This window comes from Scomber scombrus, chromosome 4 (assembly GCF_963691925.1).
Source record: "Scomber scombrus chromosome 4, fScoSco1.1, whole genome shotgun sequence".
Classification (NCBI taxonomy): Eukaryota; Metazoa; Chordata; class Actinopteri; order Scombriformes; family Scombridae; genus Scomber; species Scomber scombrus.
Window position 1 is genome coordinate 11,255,058 of NC_084973.1, and position 17,188 is coordinate 11,272,245.

The window sequence follows — 17,188 nt, forward strand, 5'->3', positions numbered from 1 at the left end:
GAGCAATAAAGAGGAAAGAGAAAGAGGAAATCAGCGAAATGAGATTCTGCTGTAAGCCGCCGAGTCACATGACTGACGGCTGTCTCTGGCATCTCCTCACATCTCACAGCAAATACATATTAAAAGCTTTTTGTCTGGGTCAAAATTTCCTCCATTGCACAGTCTGAAGAGACACAATGCTTGAGGTCAGTGGTGGTAGGGTGTTGTGTAAGGTCTGGTGTAGGATCCACAAAAACGCCCCCAGCCACTGACAGATGCAGTTTTAACTTCTAGACAACAAATAGTTAGTGGTGTTCTGGATCCAGTTTTCTGACCAAAAGCCAGTTCTTTGGCTGTCGAAAAGCAAAGAACTGGTTGGAGGTAACGCACTGGCTATAAACCAGCTCTAAAACTGCCTTGATCGAAAAGGGGTAAATGGGGTCTGAAATAAAACAGCAGATGATGGCATTTCTGCTTAACTCACACCAGATAGTGTGATAGAGATATGCCAGGGTGAAAGACAGAGAGACCACAGAGAATTGTTTGTTTGTTTGTTTAGCTGAGACAAGTCATGCTGACTTCAGGAAACTGGCTGCTATGTTTTGACCACTGTGATCTACTGTGAGTTTGAAAGCCTGTAACTACACACTGTCAGTTACAGTCCATGCAATTATAAACATTTCCATATAGTACTATATACATATACTGCATCTTCTATCCTTTGGATGCCTGTAATAGCTATGAGTTCTGATTTGTCAATGTCATAATTTGTTTTTCATACCATAAGAATTTTTTTTAAATGTTATTTATTTTTGTTTTCATTAAGTTTCACTTCATAAGTTTTCTCTGACCTCAATAATTAACAGGAAAATGAAAAATGTTTAACTCCAAATGTAGATGTACACACACAGTGTAAGTCTCGGTAGACGACAAACCCTGAGTAGCGATTTTTAGGAGCTGGTTCTGGCTCTGTTAATGTAGGTAGAAATCACTTGGTAGAAACAGCGGGCATTAACTCCAAACATGATACTTACAAGAACCTTATTATCTATAAAGCAAAGCATTGGAGAGATGAAACGTGTTAAAAAAGTAGTACACACACAACATCCTGTGGAGAGCCCTGCCTTGCAGCCTGTACAGAGGGAATACGGGAAAACGTTTCATCTCGCGAGATTTGATTCAGTGGCGCGAATAAACAAGGCGTTCACACGTTGCGGTCAGCGATAGTCTGTTCTGTTAACATTTTAAACAAGTTATTCCTCTTACAAATTAAATTGAACAGTCCAGCATATCGTTTACGTTTCGATTAACTTTAATATTTATTCGGCGCACTTTGTAAAGTGAACCATGTCGGACGCTTTGTCAGACGACGGCAGCGACATCAACCAAGATGACAGTCAGGAGGATGTTATTATGACCCCGGCGGAGCTCATAGCCAAACTGGAAGAAGTGAGCTAACTAATGTCACCAAAATGATCTTGACAGACACAGACCTGCAGTGTCCTCACATGTTTTTTTCTCCTCTTTGTCACTCACAGGCTTGGCTGAATGAGAAGTTCTCACCGGAGCTGCTGGAGAACAAATCCGAGGTGGTGGAGTGTGTGATGGAGCAGCTGACTCACATGGTAAATAATGAGCAGTAAGTCCTGCTCCCTCTTTGTTAATGCTCAGACACACTGCTGGTAGCTTACAGTCACACATTTCCATGAAAGTGGTCACAGCTCCACTTCAGTAAGAAACTGCATAAACATGTCATTGAAGTTGAGGAGAATGTAGGCAGCATTTTCTGTGTTTGATCCTTTTTCTTTCCTCGAGTTATCAATCTACAGATGTTTTTTGGTTGTCTTTTATTCATAGTTATATATAATTATTAAATTACCCCTGAAGTTTACTATTTCAGTGGCCTAGTGTACATTTTTACAGTAAAGTTTACTGTTAAAAAGTAAAATATCACAGCCTACATTACATATTTTAGTAACCACATTTTAGGGATCATTACAAAAAAAATTGTGTTTATGTATATATTCTGTATAAATAAGATTATCTTCCAATATATTGATATCTGAATTTTTCACTCCGTAATATCTGTATCCACATTGGCTCAAAAAATCCAGTATTGGTCAGGCCCTAGTTGCAGTTGATGCAGGTGGAGCTAATATGAACTGTATCAGCTCCACCTCATATATTCTGCTGGGCCAGTTTAATCTACATCAGAGCTTGATAGTTTTAACGGGGGTCGTGTGTTTTGTATGTAAAATCATAAATTGTAAAGTAACCAGTTGTCAGATAAATGTAGCACAGTAAAAAGCACAACATTCTCCCCTGAAATGTAGTGGAGTAGAAGTATACATTGGAATGAGATGGTAATATTCAAGTACCAAAGAAATATTCTTATTTACAGTACTGGGGGTAAACCGTAGTAACAGTACTTAGTTACATTTTACCAAATTGAGCCTTTTCAATGTTTACTCAGTAAAGGCTAGAAAATAGTGAAAACTGTTTTACATAATAATATTTTATTGACCCCATTATATGCACACATTAATCAATAAGGAAGGCTATTTGGTGTCTTATGAGTTCCTTCATTTTCTAACGTGTATGTAAAGTGCACCCCACACAGTGCAGTAACTTGTGAGCAAATATTTCTGGATGAGTGGGATCGTGTTACCATGCTGAGTTTCAAACTAATGTTGAGAAGCTATTTATGTAATTGTATGTCACTGTGACTGAGGTTACGTGGTGTCTGTCAGGAGTCCAAATTGCATAACCAGCTGTGTCTAGTCTATACACTTATATCAGTATACTCATTTTATGGCGTATAACCAGTGGATTCTAGCCATACAGTTATACACAATTGTTATATGGCCTACTTATTTTACTTTTGTGATTATTTTGATGTACTTCAAATGGAAGAAGTGTTCATTTCTGACAGTGTTATGATTTTTCCTCCATCAGGAAGACAATCTGCAGCGGGTGAAGAAAGGTGATGCGAAGGCCAGCGTCCATCGCATGGAAATAGACAGGATCCGCTTTATGCTCAGCAGCTACCTGCGCTCTCGTCTGCAGAAGGTCAGTCAGGTCAACAATACAGTTCGAGCAATAGAGCTCTCATCTCACCTAGTGCCAGATGACAAAATTGCTGTTTTTTTGTGCCACGTCTAGATTGAAAAGTTCTTCCCGCATGTCCTCGAGAGAGAAAAGTCTCGAGGTGAAGGAGATCCGTCACTGCTTTCACCTGAGGAGTTTGCCTTTGCCAAAGAGTGAGTACAGTGTAATAGGTGGTCACTTGAGCTGTTTTCTCATGATTGCCGTTTACCTGACACAAGTTCGTTTTTCTGGCATCCAGGTACTACGCTAACACAGAAACCTACTTGAAGGCTGTAGCACTGAAGCGGATGCCCCCTAACCTACAGACAGTTGATATGCTCAAAGCAGGTAAAATTCCTCTTTCGACTGTCTCTATTTTTAGTTCTTTATGTTTGTTAGGTCTTGGATGAGCTATGCCCCAAATACTGCTATTATCATGCACTGGCAGATGATGGTTTTTATGGATTTGCTCTGACATTTCCGCTGACCGTCACACTAAATCCGGTCTATTCTAATGTAATCCCAGTACCAGAACCCTGCTTGGACTCCTTTGTGTTTCTGCGGGTGAAAGAGAGACAGGATAACATCTTGGTTGAGCCTGAAACAGATGATCAGAGGTACTTTATTCGTCAACATTTTTCTTAATGTGATGTCATTGTTTTCATGATCCAGTAGGTGGCAGTGTTACCTTTTACACCCAGCACTATTATATTTATCTGCATAGATACCGAAAAAGCTGATAATATCTCTACTGTGTCTCTTCCCTTTAGAGAGTACGTGGTGGATCTTGAAGAGGGCTCTCAGCATCTGATGCGTTATCGAACAATAGCACCACTCGTTTCAAGCGGAGCTGTGCAGTTAATTTAAATGTCAGGGTAAGCAACAATGAACTTGACCACATCATCTTTTCTCATTAACTTCATACTGCCCGCACATCCTCTTGTGCAGACATCTGCTAATTAATTTCTGCAAAGGCTTTGCAGTGACATCTGGATTTATTTTTAGCTCTCACCTTTTTTGCAGTGCTCATTGTTTCTTGGCAACAGATAATAAATGAAAAGAAGCACAGTAATGTTTATAATAAGTTGCAGTTTTACTAAACAACTTTAAACAATAAAATACAATAATACATGCTGTGTTTTATGTTACAGGTGCTTCTGTTGGTGTGGAACCTTTGACTTCAGGAGATCATAAAATGAGCTGTGGCTCTTTTCTTGTAACACAGCAGTAGTCAGGAGCGGACAGTTTAACCTGCAGAGATCACATACAGAGATACACCCTTTCTCACTGTTTTCAGGATTACGCACTCACTCATGGGATACAAACAAAGACATTGGGGGTGACATGGGTACAAGAAGTGTAAATGAATTGAAAAAATGAATTGCAAATATAAAGTGTGTAAATGGTATTGTGATTGCTGATGAATGAACCCTGTTCACCAAACTGTCATTTGCGGTTATTTTTGGCTCTGCTTTAAACATGTTAAAGCATTAGTTTGGTTACATAATAACAATGCATTCGGATGTGTTATTGTCTGTGAGATTGGCAAAGGCAAGTCCATCTAATCTGCTCATCGTTCTTCCTGTTACTATATCCGGATGACTTCCATTATTGGACTTTTTCTCTGCTGCCCAATAACAAGATGCATCAAATGACTGGGAGGTGAAATTACATCAGTGCATCATAGTGTTTATGAGCCTGAGGCGCTTTTGAGAATGTGCATGTCCGTTTGCAAGAGCTCCTTTGATTGCCACATTTGAATGACATTCACAATCACATTAATGTGCATTAATGTCATGTAATTGTTGTAATAGCATTGTTATGTAAGAGATTCAGTGAAACCAACCAGTGGTTAATTGTTTGCCCTCACACAAATTGCAAAAGTAATTTGAACTGGGACTGACAGAGTGGCCATTGCACAACTAAACTACGTGTCTGCTTCTCCAACTTCACTGCTGATCCTTATAAGGACCAAAAAACTCTTGTTTTCAAAAGCACATACAGAGCAGCATTACAGGTAAATGACTTATCATTTACATCTTGAAAATGTCTGAAATTGTGGATTTGAGAGAAAAATAAAACCATTAAAATTTTTGAAAATAATTTATTGGCTATAAATGCATTTCATTTTATTATCAATTAAACACCCAGCATTATTTAACCTCATTCAGATTTTTGGATTTCTCGTCATGCAATAATAATTTGCTCTTGTAGTTATTTGTAACTTTGTTTGTGACCTCTTGAAACCTCTTGCATAGTAATGTGGAGGACATACGTGATCATAACGTCCTTGAATCCGGTGTTCAAATGCATTTCAGTATGTGTAAGAATTCTATGTGTGGTACATTTTTCATGTAACTCAGTATTTGAACAAGTGCTTGGATTTATTTTTGCATAACACTGTTACAAAAGTAAAGCAAAAGAAACTTAAATAGCTTCTTCGGTTAAGTGATAGGCATGCTGAGAGTTGTTTGTAATCCGGCACTCCTCAAAGTCACGCATGCTGACGTACTACAGGATAGTGATCCCCCCCAGGACAAGAGCCAGCTAGCCGGCAGCTTGGATGCAGACTCATTGAGGCCTGGGCCTGTATCCAAGCCGTCTGTTTTGTTGACAGAACACTGACAGTGCTGAGAATATAACCCTGAATTACTGAAATAGTTACCACAATGCAGTGGAGAGTAGAATTACACACAGTAGACCTGTATGGACTTTATCACCTCATCAGCACTGGGCAGTTCTGAGGTGATGATACAAATACAATTTGACATAAATCTTGCCAGCTATGATACTGTTGAAAATAGGTCACTTACAAAATCACACAACCTTTTAAGTTTAATATAGCCATTGGGGTCCAAAAATTTAGAGATTTAGTAGAATACCAGATGCAGATGACTTGAGCTTACAACAAAAACACATAACTCTAGTGGTTTCAAGTGTACTGTCAAATATTGTAGAGAAATTTGTTCAAAAATGGGATGAAACAGAAAATGTCCCTACAGTACAAATTACAGCAAGATAGTGGATGTCACAAGCACATTATTTGATATGCATGTATTGTACAAATTTTAAACCACAAGAGTTCAAAACAGACGTCGAAAATCAGAGAATGCACACAACTTGGTGTCAAGCTGGATTCAAACTGGTAGCCTTACAGTTGTAGAGCATCTGTTTAGACCATCAGGACAACACAGTTGTATCTGAGCAGTTTGACACTCAACATGAACTTATTTCTGCATACAATTGATACATTACTGCATTGAAGTCAATGAGATAACTTGGATGAATGAAGTGTGTATGATTCATATACCAAAACATGAAACCCTAATCCATCTAGCTGGTGGAGCCCTGGAAGTGAGAGAGAAGAAAGATGTTAACAAGGAAGCCACCCAAACAGGCTGAGGCCTGAACTAATCAGGTGCAGGTAGCTTCCTGATGTCATCCCTAAGCCCACCCACCAGCTCAGCCAGGAAACCAAACCAGCTTCACAAGCAGAATCAGAGGGATGTCAAAACAATTTAATTGTTGGGGATAGGATTATGGTTAGGGTTAGGGTTAATTCTGGGGGAAAAAAAACTTTTCTTGGGTGTATTGGCAGTATTTGGGGAAATGTGTTCTTAAAAATGAACTTAATCGATAATAGTGTGCATACAGTAATATTGAAGATTGAAAACCACTGCAGCTTCACCGTTTGACCAGTTTGAACACCATTTTAAAACACTTGATATCTACCATCTAGGGAATGTCTGTCAGTTTCTGGTGAATTTTGGAGACATAGATGTTTTATATATATACATTTTGCATATTCCTAAAAATATAAAATCACAAACTTTTCAAACTTTTGTCACAATTCAGCGGCTGTGTTGAAATGTTTTTGTTTGTTTTTTTCATTTTTTTGAAGTTTGGAATGTGAATATTAGATTTTATTTTGATAAACCATCCCCGCTTTTATCAATCTTGATCAAATATTATGCACTGACTAAGTAATGACCTAGATTGTGAAAGCCAGATTGCATATGAATCCATGTAGCCAACAATAAGCTATACACTTTCTGCATTTGTGGTTCTCACCAGTGGCAGAATATCCCAAGACTCCATAGCAAAGCTCAGACCTAGCATCTGAATATGTGCACCAAGTTTAGTTACAATCGCTTTAACCAATTTTGATTAATGAGCATTTACGTAAAATTGAACTTAAACACACAGATCTAAATATGTATAATTTTAAAATCTCCTTCATAACAGAAAATCAGTGAAGTCCATAGAAGATGCAATGCCTAGCAGTGTGTTGTAGGTGGAATTTGCAACACACCAGTCAATTTTAGGGACTTTTGGTCTTATGATTTTTGCTGCACAAACACTTTTTGCAGAGAGAATTAATAATAAAAATTAGAACTTCAAACAATGGTGCTCCTGTAGGCAGGTCTAAAACAGCATTAGAAGAACACAAAACTACCATATTGAGATGACTGGTCAGTAGAGAGGGTGGAGACTGCAACATGAGGTAGTATAAATAGGCTCTCCTGCGGGTAAAGGCTTGACTGAGAGTGCAGACTACAACTTGCTGCACATGGAAGTTTGTAAGTAAGATTTAAAACATATTTAAGACTCCTTGTAGATATATTTGTGAAGTGCAGAGTGGAACATTGTGAAAATAACATCAGTCTTAATACTGACATGCCTGTTTTTCTTTTTTCTAGAACTCCAACCAAAGACTGAGCACCAGACTACCAGTATGCAGATGTCCAGCACAAGGTGAGAGCACATTGATGCACATTATATCTGTGGTGATTCAGCTGCAGAATGTAGGTTGCATTATATTGCATCACTTCTTTAATAATAATAAAAAGAGTAGGTGAATTGCAACTATTTTTGGTATCTTGTCACCTTAATCTGGTGAAGCCTTCCATAATACACCTCACAGCCAAGTTAGGGCACATTTAAAGTGATTTAACAAAAATGTAATCAAATTTCCAGGGCAGCAGTATTTATTGATTGTTTTTTATATCTCTTACAAGTGTCCTGCCAGAGTTTGGCCTTGGGTCAATGGCCCAGTCAGCTGGACTTATGGAGATTGCTGTCAGGCTGTGCTTGAACCAAAGTAAACAACTGTGTCCTCATGTTTGGGTACCCATCCTGAAGCCCCTGCGACCATGCATCCGTCCTGCAGTTTCAGAAGAGATAACCTCTGACATCTTAGGCCAAGCCTATCTGACCCACCCTCTCTTAGATTTCTTGGATGACTTCGATGATGAGGACATTCTTATCCCAATCAAGAACAAACATGTGGTTTTTGCTGACTCAAAGGGATTGTCTCTAACAGCCGTGCGAGTCTTTTGTGACGAAGAGGAGCAGACTGACCTCGACCTACTGCCATCACTGCAGGATTTGGGAAGCATTAAAGAGGATGGCTACAGCTGCACTGTCAGCACCTGCTGCCCAGGAACACGGCTCAAACTGGCCTTCCCGCAGCCCTCTGAAAATTTCCAAGCCTTTCGTGCCAAGCTGGCAGACAGCATGGTTATCTTAGAGAACTGCAGTGTTACTGAAGTGGCCCTCCAAGGCACTGTCCGAGTCAGAAATATCAGTTTCCAGAAGGACGTGCACGTACGTATCACCTTTGATTCATGGCAGAGCTATAAAAATGTGCCCTGTACATACCTGCAGAAACGCTTTGGAGGACCACAAACAGATATCTTTGAATTTTACATTACTATTCCTAAAGTGCTCGATGCTAAGAGGAAGATAGAGTTCTGTATCAGTTACTTACCAGGAGGGCAGAGTAAGACCTTTTGGGACAACAACAGCGGACAGAATTACAGCATTGCTGTGTGTGTGAGCTCACATCTCTGTCGTGGAAAAAATCTAAGTGAAAGGGCATGATTTACTCAGCCCTAGAGATACTCCCTGTTTAATATGCTACTACTCAATACATCAGTACTGGGTGAAGATGAGGTTAACATTTTATTACAATTGCATTGTTTTCACTTGATTCTTTTATTTTCATAAATATTTAGGCATCTTAGCAACTGCTGTTTCATAGAGAAAAAGTATTTAAAACATGTACATTTTGCTCACGTTTGTATTTTCCAATGTTGTTTAAAATAAAGCATCAAATGGTAGACTGTTCTGTGCCAGACCATACCCTCTTGTCATGTCTTACATTTGCCCATGCCAATGTATTTCTCTTGCACATCAGAGAGGGGTTCCCTTTCACTTTGGGCAATCTCAAATAGGTCAGAGTTTACTATGCAAGCTCCATAGCACAAGAAAAGCTAATCTTAGCTGTGACCTGTTAACAGAGCCAAGACTTGCTGACAAAGACTGATAGAAGGGTACTTTGAGATACCACCTTTCTTCTAAAATCCCAAATGCACTGAATGGTCCTGCTTTATCTGTCACATTGCACCACACTTAATAAGTAAAGTCTGTCATGCAAGATTTTGACACCATATATCATGAAATGAGGAATTTCCAAATCATAACTCCAATTGTTGTTTAAAAAAAAAGAAGAAATAAAATCATTATAAGAAGTAGATATAGCAAAAATGATCACAATAGCAAAAATTGACCTCTGTAATATTTAGAAACCACTGATTTTTAAAAGTGGCATGCCCTTAGTATTTGCACTACCAGGCTGTATCAAAGACACTGTTCTTGTAAAGCAACAACATCAAAATTCAACAAAACAAAAAATGAAAACAAACAACAAGTAAATTAAAAGATTTGAAAAATAAATAAATAAATACTTTTTAAAAAACCATGAGGAGACCAGAGAGCACAAGTGACTCTCAACAAATAAGGAGCACAGATTTTCTCCAGTCTTCTCCAAACTGTTATGTCTACAATTATGTTTTGTTACGGCGATCGTGGATGGATGTCTACTGTATTTCCAACTGTGATTATAATGGAGTTCTGCAATACACATTATAAAAGTCTTCTATTTAATGCTCACTATTCTAGTCCAGGCAGGAGGGAAGAGGGAAAGCAGCATGCAGAAAACCCCATGAGGTAGGCTGTTTCCACTGTGTTTTGACCTACGTATGATGGGCTCAGTGCTGTGTGTTTCAGCATTTTATGCTTAGACACTCCCAGGTCTGTGCTTAATCGTCATCTCTGTCAGCGTCCCACACTGATGTTGCACACTTTGCAGCTTGGATCTTTTTTGGCATTGGCTGTGGTCAGACTCATAAGCTGGTGGTGCCCGCTGATCTGCTCCACAGGGCCCTGATCTAAAGGGACCGGCTCTGTGAAAAGCACCTCAAGGATGACATCACTCGCATGGCAGTACAGGGGCTCCTCCCCTGGCCCCTGGGGGGCAGTGTATGTCAGGAAGGGGTTGGAGGCCAAGTCCAACATAGGGAGGCGGGTGCGACAGAAGTTGTCTCCCTCTGAGCCAACAGGGGCTAGCACCAGCACCACATAGTGGTAGGCTGTGTACATACAGTAGAAGTCTGCGAAATATAGGGAGATGTTGGGGTTCAGCATGTGCCCAGCTGGTATGTGGAACCGCAGAGGACCGTATGGGGAGTCTTTGGGAGGGAGGCCTGTATCAAACTCTGTGTTGCAGCTGAAGAAGACTCCATTCAATTTACCGTTGATAGGAGAACCATGACTCCCACTGTTGTCCTTTAGAGCTGGGCGCATCACTCCTCCCCATTCCTTTCTAATCCAAGAAATGAGAGGATATTAGACTTTATTCCTACTGTCATGACTTTAGGTATACAATAACAATGCAAATGTAGAATGCAGCACTGACCTGACATAGTCAAAGTATTCTGGATGCTGGTTGCGATAAAACAGGGAGAATTTCAGCAGCCTCCCTGCAGAGCCCTTGGCCTTGTCGAGAAGCTGCTGTAGGTGTTCCATGGCATAGTCTGCAAAGTTGACACGTTCTGTGTAATCATTTCCAAAGTCTGCACTGCTTTCAAATGCTAATGACTACCCAGTGCTGAAAACAGAACTGTTTTTACCACTTCTGCACTGCAGCTTTTTTTTTCTTATCTTGTTTAAAGCGCTCATATTTTATGGCATATATTATCAGTGTTTTAGCTGTCAGACATGGCATGTCTTACCCCCTGTGCAAAACTCCACCACCTGGCTCCACTCCGACACCAAGTAATCACCATCTGGCTGGCGGACCGCAGTTTGGACAGCAACACAGTATTCCGTCCGAGGACTGAGGAACCAGTGCCCCCTCACTGCCATGGGAAGAGGCACAGCCTTAGCCACTAACTTGGTTGGCACATCCTGGAGGACAAAGCAGAAAGGAGTTGACATCAAGGACAGAATACAAGGTCATAACAGGCTGCTGTGTATTTCATTAATATTTCAAAGAAAATGTAAATGCCATTGTTAAATCAAGCATTTCCCTCCATAAACTTTGCCTGATTAGCATGATATTCCACTTCAAGCCCAAGCTGCTGTAACTAGGATACATCTAATCGAATCAGTGCCTTTGTTTTAGCCAAGTCCTCTAAGAAGCACAGCTAATTACTCCGGGCTCAGAGGCTCATATATCCATAGCAACATCGCTGATGCAAGTTTGTTTGTGCCATTTTGTTTATCAGAGATTGAGAACATATCCTCCATTCAATAGCAACTGAGTCCTACCTCTGCCTTGACTTTACAAAAGCACTTTTCCAGCTTTTGAATGCCAGCTGCAATTATATGCCAAAATTACAGTCAGAGTTTTGCATCTGAAATGAAGAGGGATCATAAATGTTATGTGGTATCTGTTCTGCCTTATGTCTTGTGACCTTTTTGTATTGTCTTCATCTTGTAACATTTTGTGACATACGAACACATGTTTCTCTTAGGTTAAAGGTTAAAGGCCAGCCATAGATAAAGGGACAGAGGCTGTTTTATCCTGAGTGACAAATCATTTAGAAGGTGGAGTTTTTAGAGATAGTAAACTGTATATATAGTCTTGTTAAAAGATTTTTGACACTGTTCTCTTTTGTAATAAAATCTTTTAAAATATACAAGTGAGATGTGTCAGTGGTGGTTTCCTTCTTCTTCATCAACACATCAAGAGATAATCATTTTTATATACTACAGTTACACATCAGCTACTGGGGCAAAATTTAAACACTTCCATTTGATCATGTAAATTATGATAATACCATTACTTTGTGGGCATTCAACCAGTGTAAAAAAAAAATCAATTATTTCCTAAAGCACAATGTTAGAAAAATAGTTAAACAGTGGCATAAAATAATATGTTGAATAATTTTGTTGATAATACGTTTAGATACATATTCAGGGATGGCTGGTAGATTCTCTTCTCACTGCTTTATAATAGTTCCTGACAAATATAATTAAAAAAGATAAACCATTGCCGACGAAAGCTGTTCTTCATTGCCTTATGTCGGTGTGTCTAAAATATGCTTAATTTGAGAATGTGCAATGGATGTAACTAGCATGAAAACTGTTCTGTACTGCAGCTGCAGTTTTTGTCCATTTTAAGTGGAAACAATGTACCAGTGAATCACTGGCCTGAAGCTGTTGACTGCACTCATTTTTCTCCTCACGTGTACTAGAAGTGACTGAAAGGGTGCAACCGCTGCTTTCTGTATTCAGACCAATGCAGAATATCATACGGCTGTTGACCCAACTAGACCTCAATAAATGATGCATGTTACATATTTTACATTATATAGGAAGAAATGTTGGCGATGGGTGTGAATCTGGAATATGAACCTGAACAGCAGCAGGCATATTGATGGGATCAAAGTTGGTAGGGATTGAATTGGACAGAGGAACATGAGGTTGTGCAGCAGTTTCAGATTGTCCTACCCTGTGTTTAAAGCGGTTGGGGTCCCTGCTCTCTTTGCGGCTCAGGTCGATGAAGAAGTGTGTGGCTCTGGCAGTGTCGTCAGGGGTCATGTCCCACATGATGCGGAAGGAATCACAGGTCACCTCACATATCTGGATATTGCAGGGGGTGGAAAGTGTTGCGTCCATTTCTGTCATCTGCCATGAAACCGAGAGATTAAAGGGGATAGTTAGACCAGAGTGTAATCTGAGACTCTAATACCATTGTTCAAGAATGGCAACATCTGCTGAGAGCGATTAAATTGTATCACAGAGAGCTCCAAAGTGGACACTGTATAGCAGCTGAGAAACACCACAGCTGAGTACTCCTCAGACAGAATCCAATTAACCTTTCATTTAGGGATCTGTGTCTAGGCTTTTTATTCACCGTCCTGCTCCTTTTCCCTTTTCCCTGCCCTTAGCTGACATTTCCCATTATTACACAACTCGATACGCTCCTGGCTGAGTGACTGTCCTCTTGCCTTGCTCTTGCCTGTGCATTTCATAATCCACCTACAGCAGTCTCCCAGCAACCACATGTCTGCTGCCTCTCTCTCAATCTTCTGTAATTCTCAAGGATGGGCTTTACAAATAGGAGTAAATGGTCCACCTGCCAGCAACAGTTTAAACTAGGGCTAACTTTTTTTTTTTTTTTTTAAACACTTCCGCCTCCTCACTGAAGCGTATTCCTTTTTAAAACAGCTGGACGTGTGGACTTCTCGCAGCTCAAGGGAAATCTTCCAGCAGTTTTTACATCGTTTGGGCAGAGATAGGAGAGCATCAGCAGCCGATGATGTATGGTTATATTTCCTTAGCTGTCCATCAGCCATTTGATCCAGGTTGCTGCACACAGCCTTGAGTAGTGGGCTGGGGGTAATATTTTGGTCAGCCTGTGTTGTGTTTGATTAGCTGTCACCTTTCTTCACTGGAACTGATGGTGAGTCGCTGCAGCATGTGCACAATGGTCATCTTTTTTGCCCTGAGACAGCTATTCCTCTATGGTTTGCTTGTAATTTTCATCCTGCCTCAGTTTTTTATTGCACTCCTCTCCTCTAATTTTGCTTACTGCTCTAGTAAATCATTTTCTCCCTTATTAATCTGGTATCTCAACACCAGTGTAGCACATGGCATGTTTCCCTTATTTCAAGCCCTCTCGCACTAAGCATACTCTTAATCACACATGTACCTAAAAATAACCTTCTTGCAATTGTGCACAAACAATCATAACATGCTCATTTTTATATCTGGGTGATGCTGCATCAGACACGGACAAAAATGCCTTGGTGTCATTGTCTGACTTCAAGGTCTGCTAAGGTGTTCACCAGTCACTATGATGGACAGTCTGCAGCAGCTCATTAAAGCCTGTGAACTGTGAAATTGTGTGGTAGCTCGTTCACACTGGGGGCCAGGGGAGAGAGCTGTTGCATCACGCACGTGTGTTTCCACGCGTTTGGTTTCCAGCTGCTGTTCTCATTTCTTGCCATGGTGGGTCTTTTTGAGATAGAAAATGGGGCAAGAGGAGATTCTCACAGGACGCTCATCAAAGTCCCCACATCTGTGTATGTGTTCCACTTTTGGTTCGAATGCATGTGAGAACAGTTCAGACAGAGGTTTCCATACCATTCCCATAATCCCGTTGCCCTCATTTATGCATCGGTCTTTAAATTGAAATGTGAGCTAGTTCTCTCTGTTACAACACCAGCTTTGATGACCAGTTTCTCCAAAATCAAGCAATTATGTCTAACTCATAATTATGTCAGAAAATCATATTGAGGAGTAAGTGTTTGTGCGTGCACATCAAGTGGTAAGTGCTCAATTAAATTCTTACTTCTGCTGAAATCCATAACACACACATTGATGTTGTTATCTGTGTGTGACAGCATCACGAAAGAAGCTGCTGCATTCATGCATATGGAGCAGGGCACAGACAGCAACCCTGTGGTTCAAAGTGATTCTTCTTTTTTTGCTTTTTTTACTTAACAATATATTTAGACAGTTGAACAAGCAGAGTAAGAAAATGACATTTTCTTAATGTATTTTTGAAACTAAAGGTAGTGAAATCACCATTACACAGTATTAAATACCACGAAACACTGTGTGAAGTTCAATGAACAAGCATTTGAAAAAAAGAAATCGTGCGATTAACACTATTATGTGCTGCATTCTCTTGCACAATTAACATCTGGAAATTTGAGCACCAATCTCATTACATGAACTGTAGAGTTGGCATTGGTGGGAAGTGATAAATGGCCAAAGATTGCAACACATGTCAGGTAATACATATATGCTTGTATTCATCAGCAGAAAATAGAACAAGAAGAGATGACTCCAACTTCAGCAATCCTCTGACCCATGTCTAATATGACTTGAGAATGAACAAATGAAACGCGCTGTCACATCATAGGATTATATCATATCATATACACTGAGGGCAGTGGGTTTATTTTCTGAGCACCATGGGCATCTATAAGCAGGCTGATATAAGATAATTCCTTACTTGTATGATGTTCCAAATTGGGATGGGAGAAGATTACACCAGGTCTGAAATTTACCGTCTTCTTTTTCCGCTTTTTGTTTGCCTCCTCTGCTGCAGTCGATGATAGATCCCCCAGGAAAACTGATTAGGAGGTGAAACGAACACACAGGCTCCTCTCTGTCTCTCCTGCTCTCCGTCTGTTTCTCTCTGTTTCTCTCTCTGTGTCACACAAACACTCTAACCCCCACCCCCCCACACACTCATCCAACACCACCTCCTCCCCCCTCCCAATCTCATTTTTGCTGTGGGCGCTGAAGATGATGTTTACTTGACTCCTATATGAAGCCACACAGGATGGATAAAACCTAAAATTTGAAATTTTGCTGACTGGAGCGTGACCACGGTGAAGCACTCAGTCAACCTTGTGAGCATCATGCACTTGCTGGCCAATCATACACAACACTCGCCCGTAAGTCTGCCTGAGGCATGAAATCCTCACACTGTAATATACACTGAGCACTTAGCTGCTTTCATAAATGTCACATCTCAGATATTGAGACATGGATGAACACAGAGGCTGGGGAGTAAAAAATAACCATTTTATACACGCTCCACTTGCTACAGAGTATTCAAAAGAGATTACGTTGTGAGTGGTGTCCCAGTAAATTACATAGAGCACCATCAAGACCTCAAAAATATAAATGTGCCAACTGTTATGCCATATGGACTAACTCCACAGGGCATCTCCACCCAGGCCATCCTTGGGGAAGGGATGCCACTGTGTAAATCCAGAGTAAGCAGATTTCCAATGGCATTAATTTTCACTGGGATGTTTTTGTACTGGTTCAACCTCACGGGATGACTTCATTGGGATTTCATTAGAGATTAAAAAATAATAATCACAAGAGACCCTCCCCAGATTAATGGCCATAATCTGCTGCAAAAAAATAGAGCATTACAATAAGCAACACACTGATAGTGAGAGTGCAGACTTTTCACAAACACATCATATTTGTATGAAAAAAATGACAAAGATATATCGCTGTAATTCCACAGACTGTGAATGGTATTGAAAAGCTTCATTTATTCCTAGCCAGCCACAGATAAGTGATACCCTCAGAGTGTAATTAAACTGCAATCATCCATCATTAGTCATGCCATGACAGTCTGCCTCTGTCCAAATAACCCTCTCCGCTCCAGAGATGGGAGTAACCAGTTTGTTAGAGGAGGGTTTGCTATGTGTGAACTTAGTAGAGTATTTGGCCCAATTTACATAAAGCATTTGTAATGTCAGAAAAGGACATTAACCAGTTGTATTGAGCAACTCTTCATTACCACCTATGGTGTACCATCCATGCAGCACCAGCACCAGCACTTTACAGTTGTGGTGACAAAGCTGGGGAAAATATCTCCAGTAAATTATACCTGTGTTGTGATATGAAAATATTTGTCTGGTGTTCATTAATAACTGTAGTTCTGATGTAAGCTATAATGCATTACAGTTATTATTATTATTATTTTTTTTACTGTAACACATCCAGTGAATGCCTGTCTGTTTTGTTTTTGCATCACGAATAACCTTATTTTGTGTCTTCAAAAAACAACAACAAAAAAACCCATATATATATATTATTATTATCTGATCAGCAGGCACACACCAAATCACATTTCCTAATTTAGACCACCACTCTACATGCACATACTTTTTAAATGATGTCCAAGCTGTCCCGTTCCCGTGCATTAAACAGAAACTGATGACTGCGGTTCTTTGTGCGCAGGTTTGATCCGCATGAACTGTCGCTGATGACACTGCGGAAGTGTCATGGCTGC

The 17,188-nt window shown here is 40.1% G+C and overlaps 3 protein-coding genes across 4 annotated transcripts; 2 read left to right on the forward strand and 1 right to left on the reverse strand.

Annotated features, from left to right (window-relative positions):
• The first annotated feature begins 1,171 nt into the window (after positions 1 to 1,171).
• Positions 1,172 to 5,159, forward strand: gins4 (GINS complex subunit 4 (Sld5 homolog)). Its single transcript, XM_062417817.1, has 8 exons — positions 1,172 to 1,428; positions 1,518 to 1,604; positions 2,935 to 3,048; positions 3,142 to 3,239; positions 3,326 to 3,414; positions 3,593 to 3,683; positions 3,837 to 3,941; positions 4,218 to 5,159. Exons 1-7 carry the CDS (start codon positions 1,327 to 1,329, stop codon positions 3,931 to 3,933), a joined length of 678 nt encoding a protein of 225 aa, XP_062273801.1. The 5' UTR covers positions 1,172 to 1,326; the 3' UTR covers positions 3,934 to 3,941; positions 4,218 to 5,159.
• Positions 5,160 to 7,620: 2,461 nt separating this feature from the next.
• Positions 7,621 to 9,204, forward strand: ppp1r3c2b (protein phosphatase 1 regulatory subunit 3C2, duplicate b). The gene is made up of 3 exons (XM_062418156.1): positions 7,621 to 7,646; positions 7,767 to 7,821; positions 8,085 to 9,204. The coding sequence occupies exons 2-3, from the start codon at positions 7,802 to 7,804 to the stop codon at positions 8,947 to 8,949; spliced, it is 885 nt and encodes a 294-aa protein (XP_062274140.1). The 5' UTR covers positions 7,621 to 7,646; positions 7,767 to 7,801; the 3' UTR covers positions 8,950 to 9,204.
• Positions 9,205 to 10,185: 981 nt separating this feature from the next.
• Positions 10,186 to 13,041, reverse strand: LOC133979480 (phytanoyl-CoA hydroxylase-interacting protein). Of its 2 annotated transcripts, none has more exons than XM_062418002.1 (4): positions 12,865 to 13,041; positions 11,142 to 11,316; positions 10,826 to 10,943; positions 10,186 to 10,732 (listed from the first exon to the last, which is right to left on the reverse strand). In XM_062418002.1, exons 1-4 carry the CDS (start codon positions 13,039 to 13,041, stop codon positions 10,186 to 10,188), a joined length of 1,017 nt encoding a protein of 338 aa, XP_062273986.1. The 2 variants fall into 2 exon arrangements, with proteins under 2 accessions (XP_062273986.1, XP_062273987.1); XM_062418003.1 differs by having other exon boundaries at positions 10,186 to 10,728; positions 10,822 to 10,943.
• Between the last annotated feature and the right edge of the window lie 4,147 nt (positions 13,042 to 17,188).

Coding starts and splice junctions, on each gene's coding strand:
- gins4 (XM_062417817.1), top strand. CDS start 1,327: ATGTCGGACGCTTTGTCAGACGACGGCAGCGACATCAACCAAGATGAC. Junction 3,240..3,325: donor GAGTTTGCCTTTGCCAAAGA/GTGAGTACAGTG, acceptor TCTGGCATCCAG/GTACTACGCTAACACAGAAA. Junction 3,415..3,592: donor AGTTGATATGCTCAAAGCAG/GTAAAATTCCTC, acceptor ATGTAATCCCAG/TACCAGAACCCTGCTTGGAC.
- ppp1r3c2b (XM_062418156.1), top strand. CDS start 7,802: ATGCAGATGTCCAGCACAAG. Junction 7,822..8,084: donor ATGCAGATGTCCAGCACAAG/GTGAGAGCACAT, acceptor ATCTCTTACAAG/TGTCCTGCCAGAGTTTGGCC.
- LOC133979480 (XM_062418002.1), bottom strand. CDS start 13,041: ATGACAGAAATGGACGCAACACTTTCCACCCCCTGCAATATCCAGATA. Junction 10,944..11,141: donor GGTGGAGTTTTGCACAGGGG/GTAAGACATGCC, acceptor TCAACTTTGCAG/ACTATGCCATGGAACACCTA. Junction 10,733..10,825: donor GAATACTTTGACTATGTCAG/GTCAGTGCTGCA, acceptor TTCTTGGATTAG/AAAGGAATGGGGAGGAGTGA.